Below are 14219 nucleotides of genomic sequence, written 5' to 3' on the forward strand. Positions count from 1 at the left end.
GCCATGACGATACGGCGCAATATTGCTTAAGTCGTATTGTCGAGTACTTGCAATATGAATGCATACACGTGCATTCGTAGCTACGCGTCAGAATACAAGTGAGCAAAAATGTTTCGGCGTTTATCGAACGAAAAATTATGTATAATCGCGTTGTTTTTGGAAGAAGAAACTCAAGAAGGCAATAAAAAAGCACGGAGGCGTTTTGATGTGCATCCCATATTAAAAAATAGAAAAACCGAACTTTTGGACACTGTATAAGGAGCTTGTGGATGATGGACAAAATTTTTTTAAATATATCCGTGAAAAATAGAATTTTTTTTTAAATATTTGCGCCAAAACTATGTCGAAGGATTGAACAGCTGTCAACTGTCACTATCGATAATTGGTCCAAAACAGCAAAGCGGCAGACTCGTGGCACGTAATTCGCGTGTATATTTCCACGATGGCCAAAAAAACGGATACGCTACGTTGACGGATGTTGCTGTAAGGTATGAACAGGAAATGTCGGGTACTGCTGTAAGCCTGCCGTGGCGTAAACGTGACGGTTGGTATGAATATACCCGTACAAAATGTACCAAAGAATACTTTTCGTACGGCCGGATACCTGCTGAAGTCGGTACGTGCTGACTAGGTATGAACAGACCTTAATGGGCGGATAAACACAGTGCCGTCATGAAAAAAATGGTTACTTTACGAGAGCCGAACTGGTCGGAAATATTATAAAATATTATTTATTTTGCGGAAAGTTTCCCTTTCCAACGAAAATATTTGTAAAGAATTTATTTCAAAGGGATCAAAAATGACAATATATAACGTCATAATTTATATAATGACAGTCTCGAAAGTTTTATTTTTGCCTTTTGTCGGCATTCGGTTCAGCATAGTTCGGCGTCTTAAAAGCTTTATTTTATGAGTAGTTTTAGTTAAAACGTCCGGTCCATTGTTTAATAATATTAGGAATTCGGTTGCTCCACGAACTTTTAAAATTTAAGTAGTTGTAATCGGTTGTCCGTTCAGTATAGATCTAATGAATAAAGGGCGGATAGAGAGCGTGCTTTTTCCAAGAATCACGGCGTTTTGGGTCTATTCACAAAGCTAGAGTGCCAAAAAATGGTTCGGCGAACCTTTAACAAAGGTTCATCATAAAAATGAACAATGCACAACGAACAATAAACAAAGAACGGCACGCTTCCGGTCCTACTATTCATTAGTAATATTATATTCGTGACGAACATCGATATTCTCCACCATTCAATTTCAATTAAGTTAATAAAAATCTTTGAAAATAATTAGAATTAATCTAAAAAAATAGTTCCAACTTATCGCTTTTAATAATAAAAATACAAATAATGGTTCCGATTAAACATTCCATAACAACAGTAAACAGTTGGATAAGCGGTCATCCGGAATTAATATTAAATGGTGAAAAAATTTATTGTGAAAGGTGTAAATATCATATTTCCGTTAAGTATGCAAAAGGTTGACAAAGGGGGGGGGGGGGGGGGAGTTTGTGTATCAACAAACTTGTGGCGTGATGGTTTGAGGCTATGTACCAAACACGCGTGGCTGAGTTGTCTTCGGGACGAAGACATACCAGGCTTCCTCACTTCACCCCGGACGAATACTGGAGCTGGTCTCCAAGTATTGTCAAACATCACCAGTCTCGAACTGGTGATTCGGGAGCGAGGAAGCGAGCCGCTAAGAAGCAGTGTTCAAGCGGCGACAGTTGAAGCGGAAGTGATGGCCGCATCTCGCGACCTCGCGCTGAACACGTGCAGACCGCCAAACGGATATCAACTTCCGTTAAACGAACACGTGCACATGCAGGTGTTCGAACATCTGCCGAAAATCGCATCCGGCCAAAAGCATATAAAAGGGAGTCTGGGCAGGATAACTTTAGTCAACAGCCAGCAGCAGACCATGCTACACCAACAACCAGTCAGCTAGAAGCAGCCGACCAGCAACAGAGCCAGACTCACTCAACCAGCAACAACCAACATGGAAGAACCGCACCAGAACATAGCCGTATCCAGAGATATCTCAACATAGACGATTGCCAAGCCAGCAACACTTAGTCGAATCCAGCCGCTTCGATAATTTCCAGAACATACCCGCTTCATCAACATAATCTTTTATACACTTGTATACCCGAAACCATGTAATAAAAATAATTTATTCCAACAAAATACAACCGTGTTTCGTAAGGCCGGGATACGGTCAACATTCACTACCCCCGCCTACACTCGTTTCTCGAGAATATTTTATTACGAAAATTCTAGATTCTTGTTTCTCGAGAAATCATTTATCAGAATCTCGAAAATATCGAAAATATTTTAAATTTATCACTACATGTTTTCGTTCAATAAACTGACTGATTTATAATATGTATAAACGGTCAGTATTTTTATTATTTATCCGGTAAGTAATTATTCGGTCATCATACATATATTACTAATGCATATGTTACAGCGAAATCGCACCATATTTTAGTGGGAAAGAAAACGCCAGTGAAAATATATTTTCACTGAAAATACGACAGCACTGTAACACCAAAAAGTTGCTTGATTTATTATTTATGTGTAAAAATTTTGTGTAGATATTTGATATTTATTTATAATTTTGTGTAGATATTTGTATATTGGTGTCTGAGATATTAATCAATTTAAGGTCAGTATTAAAATATGCATAGATGGTCAAAATTTTAATTTTTTTATCAGTGTGTTATCTAATTTAATAAAGTTCTTTGTTATATAGGGGATGGAACGAATGAGACGACTGGCTTGTTAATGCACGTTGATTTATTATGACGGCCGAAGACGAAGTGATAGTAGCTACTCTGAACGCGGCCGAGTTTGTCCCAACGCGCAGGAAGGTGACCGAACTCGACCATATCATATAGCGAGCCGCCACAGTTACATACTGTTGTTTTTACTATTTTAAATTACTATCGTTTATTTTTTTAATATAATTTCACTTTTTTCTATTCAATATTCTATTGTATCCCTTCATATCTCTCCACCATCATGTCTTTAATAATGTTATAAACCCCTAAAATAATATATATAGTCTTTGTGTCCTTTTGATTTTTGTATGTTGTCGATTTTATGCCGAGAAACAATAAGAAAATCTCGTTTTCTCGAGATTCAAATATTCCGAGAAAATAAGATTCTAGAAACTCGAGAATCAAAACTGGTCGAGAAATCACAACCTCTAGTCGATACCAACAGTAATTAATTACAATATTTTCCATATCCAGTTCCTATATAGCAACCTATGGTTGCTACTAAGGCTTCCAATCCCGGGATCCCAAGCACCGGGATCCCGGGATCCCGATGTTTTCTGGTACCGGGATTACGGTGCTGGCAGAAATCTCTTTAAAAATATTATTTTTATAAAAATAATATGGAAAAAAACATAAAAGAACATTATATAATGAACAATGGTGGGATGATCAATGACAGTCATAGTCCATTTGTTTGCCACCCGTTTCGACGCCGGCTTGTAGTTTCCACGAAATGGTATGAACGGCCTGTATTGTGTCGCAGATATTGTGCTCAACTGCAATGATATTTGAAGCATAGTTTAACTGATTCGAACTCAGAATCGACCACTGATCACGTTTTCATGATCTAGAAAAAAGGTGTGAGTGTCTGTATGTTTATTGTGTGTCAGTGTATTTTGGGGATTTTTTGAACACTGTTCGTCCTATCGAACTGAAACTTAGTATTGGTACATCCTCTTATAGGTGTCCTCTTTCTTTTTAAGTTTTTGAATTAAATTATCTCCCAAACCACTTATCAAATCGGACAGAAATTTCTTACTTGTAATAGAAATTGTAGGCGGGGTACGATGTATTGACCGTATCCCGGCCTAACGAAACACTGTTGTGTGGTTCAAAGATGGGGTCACCAATGTAGGCGGGGTAGCGATGTGTTGACAGCGCTGTTGGATGATCAGAAGGTTGCGTAGATCACGTCGGATTAGTACCAATGTAGGCGGGTTACATGTGTGTTGACCGTATCCCGGCCTAACGAAACACTGTTGTGCTAGTTTTATAAAGTTTTATTGTTTGCCTATGGTTGTACAAAGGTAGGGTATTTGTGGGCAAAAGTATGTCGTTCAGCGGTCTCTGGATATGGTAGAGTGTCGCTGGCTCAGCATTCAGCTATGTACGGAAGGTCTCTGGATACGGCAGTGTGTTGCTGGCTCGTCCGGCTGGTTGATCTTCCAAGTCCGCGTAGTGTAGTGGTGGCTGGTCAGGAGCTGTATGTTGACTGGTCTGCTGCTGTGTGTCGACGCTTGCTGCTCTGGGTCGACTGGTCTGGTGCTGTGTGTCGACGCTTGCTGTTGTGGGTCGACTGGTCTGGTGCTGTGTGTCGACGCTTGCTGTTGTGGGTCGACTGGTCTTGTTTGGGTTGTACCTCCTTTTATAGTGTTTTTGGAATGCTTGGTGGAAGTGGTTATTGACGCGTACGAGAGGAATTTTGTTTTCGTCGAGGCGTCGAATTTTCTGGAATGCTTGATGGAAGTGGTTATTGACGCGTACGAGAGGAATTTTGTTTTCGTCGAGGCGTCGAATTTTCTGGAATGCTTGATGCTGTTCCGCTCGATGTATTTTGTTGTTGCGGAATATTCTCGAAGGTTTCGATGACGATGACGACGACGAGATTCCTACAAAATTATTAATATTATACCCCAATATTTTTTCCTAAACCGAAAGTAGTACTTTTAATTTATAGAAGCAAGGTTTTTGTTATGTTTCTCTAAGAAATTCTTTAATTTATTGAACTGAAATTTTACCAAGTTATGTATAAAAGTTGGTAAGCAGAAGTACTTTATTTAATTGAATTTTCGGATGTGTTTTATTTAATCTTAGAAATTTATGGATGCGAACCGAAAATTTAAAAAATGTAGCTTAACTCTCAAAATTAGTACGCCAAATGGGAGTATTTTTTGCGTGAAACATCGGGAGAGTTTGCAAAATGCAATTGAACGTTTTTGAAATATGAAAACATGCAATTGAACTTTTTTTCTTATACATTTGAAATCCCGGTGCTAGTACCGGGATCCCGGGATCGGAAATTCCCGGCACCGCAATCCCGGTGCTGAAGAAACCTTCCGGGATTGGAAGCACTATTTGCTACATAAGTACATATATAGGAACTGGAGACGGAAAATATTGTTAAGTAAATACAGTTGGTATCGACGGCACCATAGAATTTCATATAAACAGTTTTGGCCGCATGTTCCGTATCGTGTCGTCAGCGTGAGCGTAGTTTCGTAGGTCAGGTCTTTAGTGTCAAATTTGTACGATAGATGTCACTAATAAGTAATCAATAAAAGTGTCACAGCGAGTTGGATACAGGGACGATGGAGTGCAGGCTTTGTCTCGGATGGAGTACTCCGGCCGACTCTTCCGTCTCCATCTTCCAGAGACCAGGTCCTCATCCAGAGCGTCTGGAGCAACGCATTCGGACTTGCTGTCAAATTCATGTCGGTTGCTGGTTACAGGTTACAATTGTGTGGTTAACTCTTATCACCGCTTGATCCTACTTTTTCCATCTGCAGGTTAAAAGAGGCGATGGGTTGCCGAACACGGTGTGTCTTTCGTGCAAGACCAATCTGGAATCGTTGATCAGCTTTCGAGAGGCTTGTTTTCGAAGCAACGAAACGTCTCAACGGAGGTTAGATGATTGCCTGAAGATCAAGACTGAGGAAGTTTTGTTGGAAGATTTAATATGGGACGATGAGACTTCATTACCGACAATTCAACAAAAAAATTGTGAAATTAGTACAAAACTTGTTTTACATACTAGAGAAAAGCCGTTCAAATGTGAAATTTGTGTAAAATCATTTTCTCATAAATCTAAACTCGAGTCACATAAAAAATTGCATACTAGGTTAAAACCATACAAATGTGACATTTGTTTAAAATCGTATACTCGAAAATCTAGCCTTAAATTACATGAAAAATTGCATACCTGGAAGCTCAAAACTGAAGAAGTTTTGTTGGAAGATTTAATATGGGACGATGAGCCTTCACTACCGACAATTCACCGAAGGAGTAGTGAAATTTGTTCAAAGCCATTGCCCAGAGAATCTGAACTCGTTTTACATACTAGAGAAAAGCCGTTCAAATGTGACAATTGTTTAAAATCATTTAATAGTAAATATAAACTTGTGATGCATTTAAGATCTCACACGGGGGAAAAGCCTTACAAGTGTGAAATTTGTTTAAAATCATTTTCTATAAAATCTAGCCTCACGTTACATAAAAAAAATCATTCTGGGATAAAACCGCACAAATGTGATATTTGTTTAAAATCATTTTTCCGAAAATCTGGCCTCACGTTACATAAAAAAAAACATTCTGGGATAAAACCGCACAAATGTGATATTTGTTTAAAATCATTTAGTAGTAAATATGAAGTTGTGTTACATTTAAGATCCCACACGGGGGAAAAGCCTTACAAGTGTGAAATTTGTTTAAAATCATTTAGTAGTAAATCTAATCTTGTAACACATTTAAGATCCCACACGGGGGAAAAGCCTTACAAGTGTGAAATTTGTTTAAAATCATTTCGTAGTAAACATGAACTTGTGTTACATTTAAGATCCCACACGGGGGAAAAGCCTTACAAGTGTGAAATTTGTTTAAAATCATTTTCTATAAAATCTAGCCTCACGTTACATAAAAAAAATCATTCTGGGATAAAACCGCACAAATGTGATATTTGTTTAAAATCATTTTTCCGAAAATCTGGCCTCACGTTACATAAAAAAAATCATTCTGGGATAAAACCGCACAAATGTGATATTTGTTTAAAATCATTTCGTAGTAAATATGATCTTGTGTTACATTTAAGATCTCACACGGGGGAAAAGCCTTACAAGTGTGAAATTTGTTTAAAATCATTTTCTCGAAAATCTCACCTCACGTTGCATAAAGAAAATCATTCTGGGATAAAACCGCACAAATGTGAAATTTGTTTAAAATCATTTAGTAGTAAATATGAAGTTGTGTTACATTTAAGATCTCACACGGGGGAAAAGCCTTACAAGTGTGAAATTTGTTTAAAATCATTTAGTAGAAAATCTAATCTTGTGTTACATTTAAGATCCCACACGGGAGAAAAGCCTTACAAGTGTGAAATTTGTTTAAAATCATTTTCTCAAAAATCTAGCCTCACGTTACATAAAAAAAATCATTCTGGGATAAAACCGCACAAATGTGAAATTTGTTTAAAATCATTTAGTAGTAAATATGAAGTTGTGTTACATTTAAGATCTCACAGGGGGGAAAAGCCTTACAAGTGTGAAATTTGTTTAAAATCATTTAAAAGTAAACCTAATCTTGTGATACATTTAAGATCCCACACGAGGGAAAAGCCTTACAAGTGTGAAATTTGTTTAAAATCATTTTCTATAAAATCTAGCCTCACGTCACATAAAAAAACGCATTCTGGGATAAAACCACACAAATGTTACATTTGTTTAAAATCATTTAGAAGTAAACCTAATTTTTTGATACATTTAAGATCTCACACGGGGAAAAAGGTGTGAAATTTGTTTAAAATCATTTCCTCGAAAACCTTACCTCATGTTACATAAAAACACGCATACTTGAATACAACTACACAAATGTGACATTTGTTCAAAATCATTTAATCGAAATTCTTATCTTTTTCGTCATTTACAAACTCATAGGGGGGGAAAAGCCTTAAAAGTGTGATATTTTTTTAAAACCACCCGAAACATATAAGGTCTCATTCTTATAATCACAAATAGTCTTATGAATGTGAAATATGAACGCATATGATATAATTTTTTGCTAAATATCACTGCGTCTCATTTTAATACCGACACCGTACAAGTGTGATATTTTTTTGAAGTCGACTTCTAATCTAAGCTACCTCCTAAGTCACTTGAGATCTCACATTGACATTCATTTCCTAATCAATGTTATCTCATGGGTTATAAAAGTTGTCATAAGATGTAAAAATGGGAACGTAGAAAATTTTGGTGCTAAAGATAATGTCTCACAAAGATATAAATCTTACAATACTGTATCCCTAATTGATTAAATTTGCACGGACATGTAAGACACGAACAATGACAAGCTCTTTCAATGACAATGACAAAAATTTTCTACGTTCCTAATAGTTGAAAAGATATTTAATCCAATTTGAAAATTCTCTTCATTCTTAATATTTTTTGCATCGTATATATTTTTGAATAAAATTGACTGATTCTCTAGTGAAATACAATATTGTCATATATGAAGGTCATAATTTAGTTTAATTTTATGTGTATAATTAAACTTAGTGATTTCAATTTCAATACATATTGTTATGACCTCATAACCTCGAGATCTATTACGGGAGTCTTATCTGCTTCCCACCAAAGATGACCATATACGGAGGCATCCGACAAATTAAATGACGAATGAGATATCAAGGTAATACAAACGCAAACCATTATCGATAAGAATAACATAAACAATAACGTCATCTCTTTAGTATAAAAGAGGATACCCAAACCTCGATAAGGCAGATTACCCTGAACAGCACCAACGTTATATTGTGCTTTACTTCTCTACCCTTGTGAACCCTTGTGAAAAGCCCTAGTGAAACCTTTGTAAAACCCTTTGTTAAAACTAGCGCTTGTAACTTTAACTTCTACTCGAACATAGAAATATCGAAGTGATCTGAACTTTTAATAAAAAGTGTCTATAAATTTCTCTTAGACTAATGTTGTAAGTCTATAAAGAATATAATAAATTCTACCCTAATAAAAATACAAAAGTGACTTTTATTAACGGAAACATTAAAGTGTTTATCTGGTTTGCTCGTAGATCAAACATTGATCTGCTTGTGAATCAGATACCATTTTTTTGTATCTCCGGTCCGTCAGGACATAACAATATGTACATATATTGTAGTGGAATTTACAAAATATGTATTACAACGTTTTTTATTTCTCTTTTGAATGTTTTATAATTATATTTTATTCATTAGTTTAGGAATATGTATTGTAGAATACGTGTTATCCTATCAGTTTTTTATTGTATTTTTCATATAGTGTGTATATTCTGTGAACGAGTTATCGTGTCACCATTCGATACAGTGTGTATTTTGTTTTTAGTTAATTTTTTGATAAATATGTACATATATCGAGACTTACATATATGTATGTAAGGACTGATACCAAAATATTCAATACCCTGTAATTCATTTCATTGCATTCTTTCAATACAGTCATTTTCATTGAACATTCTAAATCGGCTATTCAGCACATAAGTAAGTAAATGAAATTAAAACATACATATGTATGTATGTATGTACAAATGAAAATAGATTTTCACATATTAATGTTTCTTAGATCTGGTATGTACTACTAATTGCCATCTTTTATTTATTAATTTAAGTGTATCTTCATTTCTGTGCAAGTAACCGCAATTATACATATGTCAAAAATTTAATTCACTAAATGTGACCACATTATTTATTTAATTATTTTTAATATACAAGTATACCAAAAGTATCTCTACAGGAAATACATAAAATATATAAACAATAAAATAATGATAATAAAACAAAAAAAACATTAAAAAAAATTGTACATAACAATAGAAAACTAAAAATTGAAAAATTGAGAATTAAAAATTACAAATTGAAATTAATAAAAAAAATCTATATAGTTTAAATTGAATTAAAAGTAAAAAACAGTAAAAATACGGATAGATTATCCGGTGAAATATTGAAAATATCGATGTGATTACTGACCAAATTCAAGCAACGTAAGACTCGAGCAAATGGTGAAAAAGCAACAACATTAGTTCTTGCTTTAATTGTTTGAAACCCATAAATTTATATCTTCCAATATAGTTGGGTTGTAAAAAGTACCTCTTAATAATTAAGAAATGACACACAAGAAGCATCCCTCCGACAAGATAGGGAACAAAATAAAAACAGTTGCGGGTAGTATCCAAACTCTCTCATATATAGATAGCGGAGGAACTTCCTTTGAACTCTTTCAATTTTTAGAGAGTGAGTACTTCACTGGGACTCCATATAATGGCACCAGATTCCAAGATGCTTCGGACTAATGCGTTATAAAGAAGACGCAAAACTCTTAAATTATTGAAACTGTGAGCGTTGCGCAAAACGAAATCCAGCATCTTTGAAGCTTTATTGCACATATTGGAAATATGGATACCAAACTTCCATCTGCTCTCAAATGTAATGCCAAGGTCCTTTTTGGATAATGTTCTACATAGTGGAGTTCCACCAAGATCATACCGATATAAGGTGGGATTAGAAGAACGAGAAAAAGACATAATATGGCTTTAGTACGCGGGACAAATGTGTTGACCGTGTCCCGGTCTAAGAAAACACCGCTTGGGTTTGTAAGAGGATCGTTTATTTTCGTTCAATTGTTACAATGGTTATTGTATGTACGAAGAGGTTGGAGCTTCGGAGAAGTGATCACATTTGACTAGTAATCACCAAACCATAGGAACTGGATACGGAAAATATTGTTAAGTAAATACAGTTGGTATCGACGGCACCATAGAATTTCATATAAACAGTTTTGGCCGCATGTTTCGTATCGTGTCGTCAGCGTGAGCGTAGTTTCGTAGGTCAGGTCTTTAGTGTCAAATTTGTACGATAGATGTCACTAATAAGTAATCAATAAAAGTGTCACAGCGAGTTGGATACAGGGACGATGGAGTGCAGGCTTTGTCTTGGATGGAGTACTCCGGCCGACTCTTCCGTCTCCATCTTCCAGAGACCAGGTCCTCATCCAGAGCGTCTGGAGCAACACATTAGGACCTGCTGTCAAATTCATGTCAGTTGCTGGTTACAGGTTACAACTACTGTGGGCCCAATTGGTTAACTCTTCTCTTAATCCAACCTTTTCACCTGCAGGTTAAAAGAGGCGACGGGTTGCCGGACACGGTGTGTCTTTCGTGTAAGACTAATCTGGAATTGTTGATCAGCTTTCGAGAGGCTTGTTTTCAAAGCAACGAAACGTCTCAATTGAGGTTGGATGATTGCTTGAAGATCAAGACTGAAGAAGTTTTGTTGGAAGATTTAATATGGGATGATGAGCCTTCACTACCGACAATTCACCGAAGGAGTAGTGAAATTTGTTCAAAGCCATTGCCCAGTGAATCTGAACTCGTTTTACATAGTAGAGAAAAGCCATTCAAATGTGACAATTGTTTAAAATCATTTAGTAGTAAACCTATACTTGTGATACATTTAAGATCTCACACGGGGGAAAAGCCTCACAAGTGTGAAATTTGTTTAAAATCATTTTCTCAAAAATTCAACCTCACGTTACATAAAAAAACGCATTCTGGGATGAAACCACACAAATGTGAAATTTGTTTAAAATCCTTTGTTGATAAATCTTACCTCACGTCACATGAAAAATTGCATACTGGGATAAAACCACACAAATGTGACATTTGTATAAAATCATTTAGTTGTAAATATAAACTTGTGATACATTTAAGATCTCACACGGGGGAAAAACCTCATAAGTGTGAAATTTGTTCAAAATCATTTAGAGATAGTTCCTCACTTGTGATACATTTAAGATCTCACAGGGGGGAAAAGCCTTACAAGTGTGATATATGTTTAAAATCATTTATTTGTAAATATAAACTTGTGATACATTTAAGATCTCACACAGGGGAAAAACCTCATAAGTGTGAAATTTGTTTAAAATCATTTTCTCAAAAATCTCACCTCGTGCCACATAAAAAATTACATACTGGGATAAAACCACACAAATGTGATATTTGTTTAAAATCATTCACCCAAAAATCGAACCTCACGAAGCATATAAGAACTCTTCATAAGAAATAGTCTTATGAATGTGAAATACGTTTAATATATTTTTTTGATAAATATCACACTGAGGCATTTAAATATTCACGTCGTTCTAGTGTGAGATTTGTTTGAAATCGGTTTATAATAAACGCTACCTTGTAAATCACACTAGATAACTCATACTGATTCATTTATTCATGTCCTGAGATGATATTTTTATACCAGTATATACGTTTCTTCAGAAACTAGTAATGAACAGTATAAATCTTGGGGACGGTAAACCCTTCTATTCCAGCTGCACTATATACATATTAATTTTTTGATAAACATGTATATATATCGAGACTTACATATATGTATATATATGTTTGTAATATTTAATGAGAAAAATATAAAATAATTATTTTAAACTGATTTTATTATTATTTTAAGAATGTTTATTTACATATAAGCTATATGTTTCGTCCACATTTTTCTTTACAGATTACACGTTGCAGCTCTTTATACGACACTTTATTGAAATTTAACTTGAAGATGAATTGTAACTTAAGGAGCGGTTCAAATACATAAAAAAAATAGCTGCGAGAACATCAATGACAATCAGTGGCGTAGCCAGGATTTTGTCACGGGGGGGGGGGGGGTTTGACTGGAAAAAAGGCAAGATAATATATATAATTTATATTTTAATTAATATAAAATCACAACATATAAAAATAAAGTAAAGCTAACTTCTAACTGAAGAGTATGATGCAAACGACCGATGAATTGCGACAGGAATGGGATATTTTGCCGCCGACTGCGCTTCGCAAAGGGGGGGGGGTCCAGCCCCCCCCCCTTCGCTTCGCCACTGATGACAATAGTGGCTACTAAATTATAATTTTATGATATATGTAGTTTCAAATAAATTCTAAAATATATACTTAAATCCTAATTACGGGGACAAAATTACAAAAAAATACTTTTACGCACAGTAAATACAATGATTTATTATGTTTTCTACACATTTCCGTGCAAGTAACCGCAGTTATACATATGTATGTAAAAAATTCAACTCATTAAATATGATATAATGTGACCCAATATTTATTTATTTATTTTTAATATACAAGTACATATACCACAGTGTCTCTACAGGAAATACAAAAAAGATATAAACACATAAAATAATGATAATAAAATAAAACATCAAAAAAAATTGTACATAAAAATAGAAAATTAAAAATTGAAAATAATAAAAAAAATATATATAGTTAAAATTTTTTTTTTTTTTTTAATTTAAGATATTTGCAATCGACCCGTCGGTCATAAGCAGATTTTATAACAATTTATTTATCAGAAGATTTGGCAATTCATTAATTGCCAGCTTTTAATCCATTACTCGAGCACTCTGCGGCGCTTTAGTCTAGTGTCTTTTGCACTAGACTTTATGAGAGCTTTTGCCAACTCGTTTGAGTGGGTTTCGAGTCTACGCTTGTAGTTTTTTGTATAACTTTCTATTTCCGTTTTAATTGATGGTATAGATACATGTTGATGAGTTTCAGTGTTTCTCGCAAACCATGGGGCATTTGTTATTATTCTAAGGGCTTTATTTTGGAATCGTTGTAAGATTTCCACGTTAGAGTTACTACTCGTTCCCCGTAGTTGGATACCATATGTCCAGACTGGCTTTAGGATTGACTTGTATACCAAAATTTTATTCTCTAATGTTAGACTGGATTTTCTTCCTATCAACCAGTTCATTTTGTGTAGCCGCTGGGTGAGTTCCTGTCTTTTATTTTTGATGTGATCTTTCAAATGACTTAATGCTCTGCATGTGGAAATAACAGCTTCACTTATAGTAGACGTCGAAAGAAAACTGGAATATCTCAAGCACGTGAAACTACTGCCAGGTGCAAGGTACCGTACATTGATGTATAATACACTAGATGGGCCCAGACGTGTTATTGTGGTCGGAGATCTTGTCTTCACTAACTGAGGGGTGCGGGTGGTTTAACTACCGGGGACGTTGGGTTTTTTTTCCCTACGACGCAGCGGTACCTACCTACCTACTAAGAGAAACTGTGCATGCGCCATGTATTTTGCATGCCCCAAAAGGGAGACAAGTATAACACGTGAGGGCGGATCTATTATACATATTATACATCAATGGTACCGTAACGTTACGGCGAGTTTCTTCCTCGGTGTTATGGCTAGTCTCATTTTCGTATATTTTTTTGTTATATAGGGTGAAAACAATATTAGCAATGACTCGAACGAATCTTCACTCATTCTAAAAAGGTTCAGGTAATCGTTCATGTCATCGCCTAGAACCATTTCTTCGGCGATATTCAAGTGTGAATATCAATTCTTCTGAAGCATCCACTGCTTAGCCCACCG

At 35.4% G+C, this 14219-nt stretch overlaps 4 protein-coding genes and 1 long non-coding RNA gene across 5 annotated transcripts in view; 3 read left to right on the top strand and 2 right to left on the bottom strand.

Annotated features, from left to right (window-relative positions):
• The window catches only part of LOC143919146 (uncharacterized), a 1208594-nt gene that overhangs the window by 729174 nt on the left and 465201 nt on the right, over window positions 1–14219 (top strand). The gene's annotated exons all lie outside the window — the stretch shown is intronic.
• The window catches only part of LOC143919153 (uncharacterized), a 229710-nt gene that overhangs the window by 166596 nt on the left and 48895 nt on the right, over window positions 1–14219 (bottom strand). The gene's annotated exons all lie outside the window — the stretch shown is intronic.
• Window positions 1–14219, bottom strand: part of LOC143919113 (uncharacterized) — a 213940-nt gene that overhangs the window by 117978 nt on the left and 81743 nt on the right. The gene's annotated exons all lie outside the window — the stretch shown is intronic.
• Window positions 5244–9561, top strand: LOC143919075 (uncharacterized). The gene is made up of 2 exons (XM_077441260.1): window positions 5244–5493; window positions 5569–9561. The coding sequence occupies exons 1-2, from the start codon at window positions 5371–5373 to the stop codon at window positions 7561–7563; spliced, it is 2118 nt and encodes a 705-aa protein (XP_077297386.1). The 5' UTR covers window positions 5244–5370; the 3' UTR covers window positions 7564–9561.
• On the top strand, window positions 10403–12250 carry LOC143919011 (uncharacterized). Its single transcript, XM_077441166.1, has 2 exons — window positions 10403–10851; window positions 10932–12250. Exons 1-2 carry the CDS (start codon window positions 10729–10731, stop codon window positions 11877–11879), a joined length of 1071 nt encoding a protein of 356 aa, XP_077297292.1. The 5' UTR covers window positions 10403–10728; the 3' UTR covers window positions 11880–12250.

Source organism: Arctopsyche grandis, chromosome 11 (genome assembly GCF_051622035.1).
Source record: "Arctopsyche grandis isolate Sample6627 chromosome 11, ASM5162203v2, whole genome shotgun sequence".
Classification (NCBI taxonomy): Eukaryota; Metazoa; Arthropoda; class Insecta; order Trichoptera; family Hydropsychidae; genus Arctopsyche; species Arctopsyche grandis.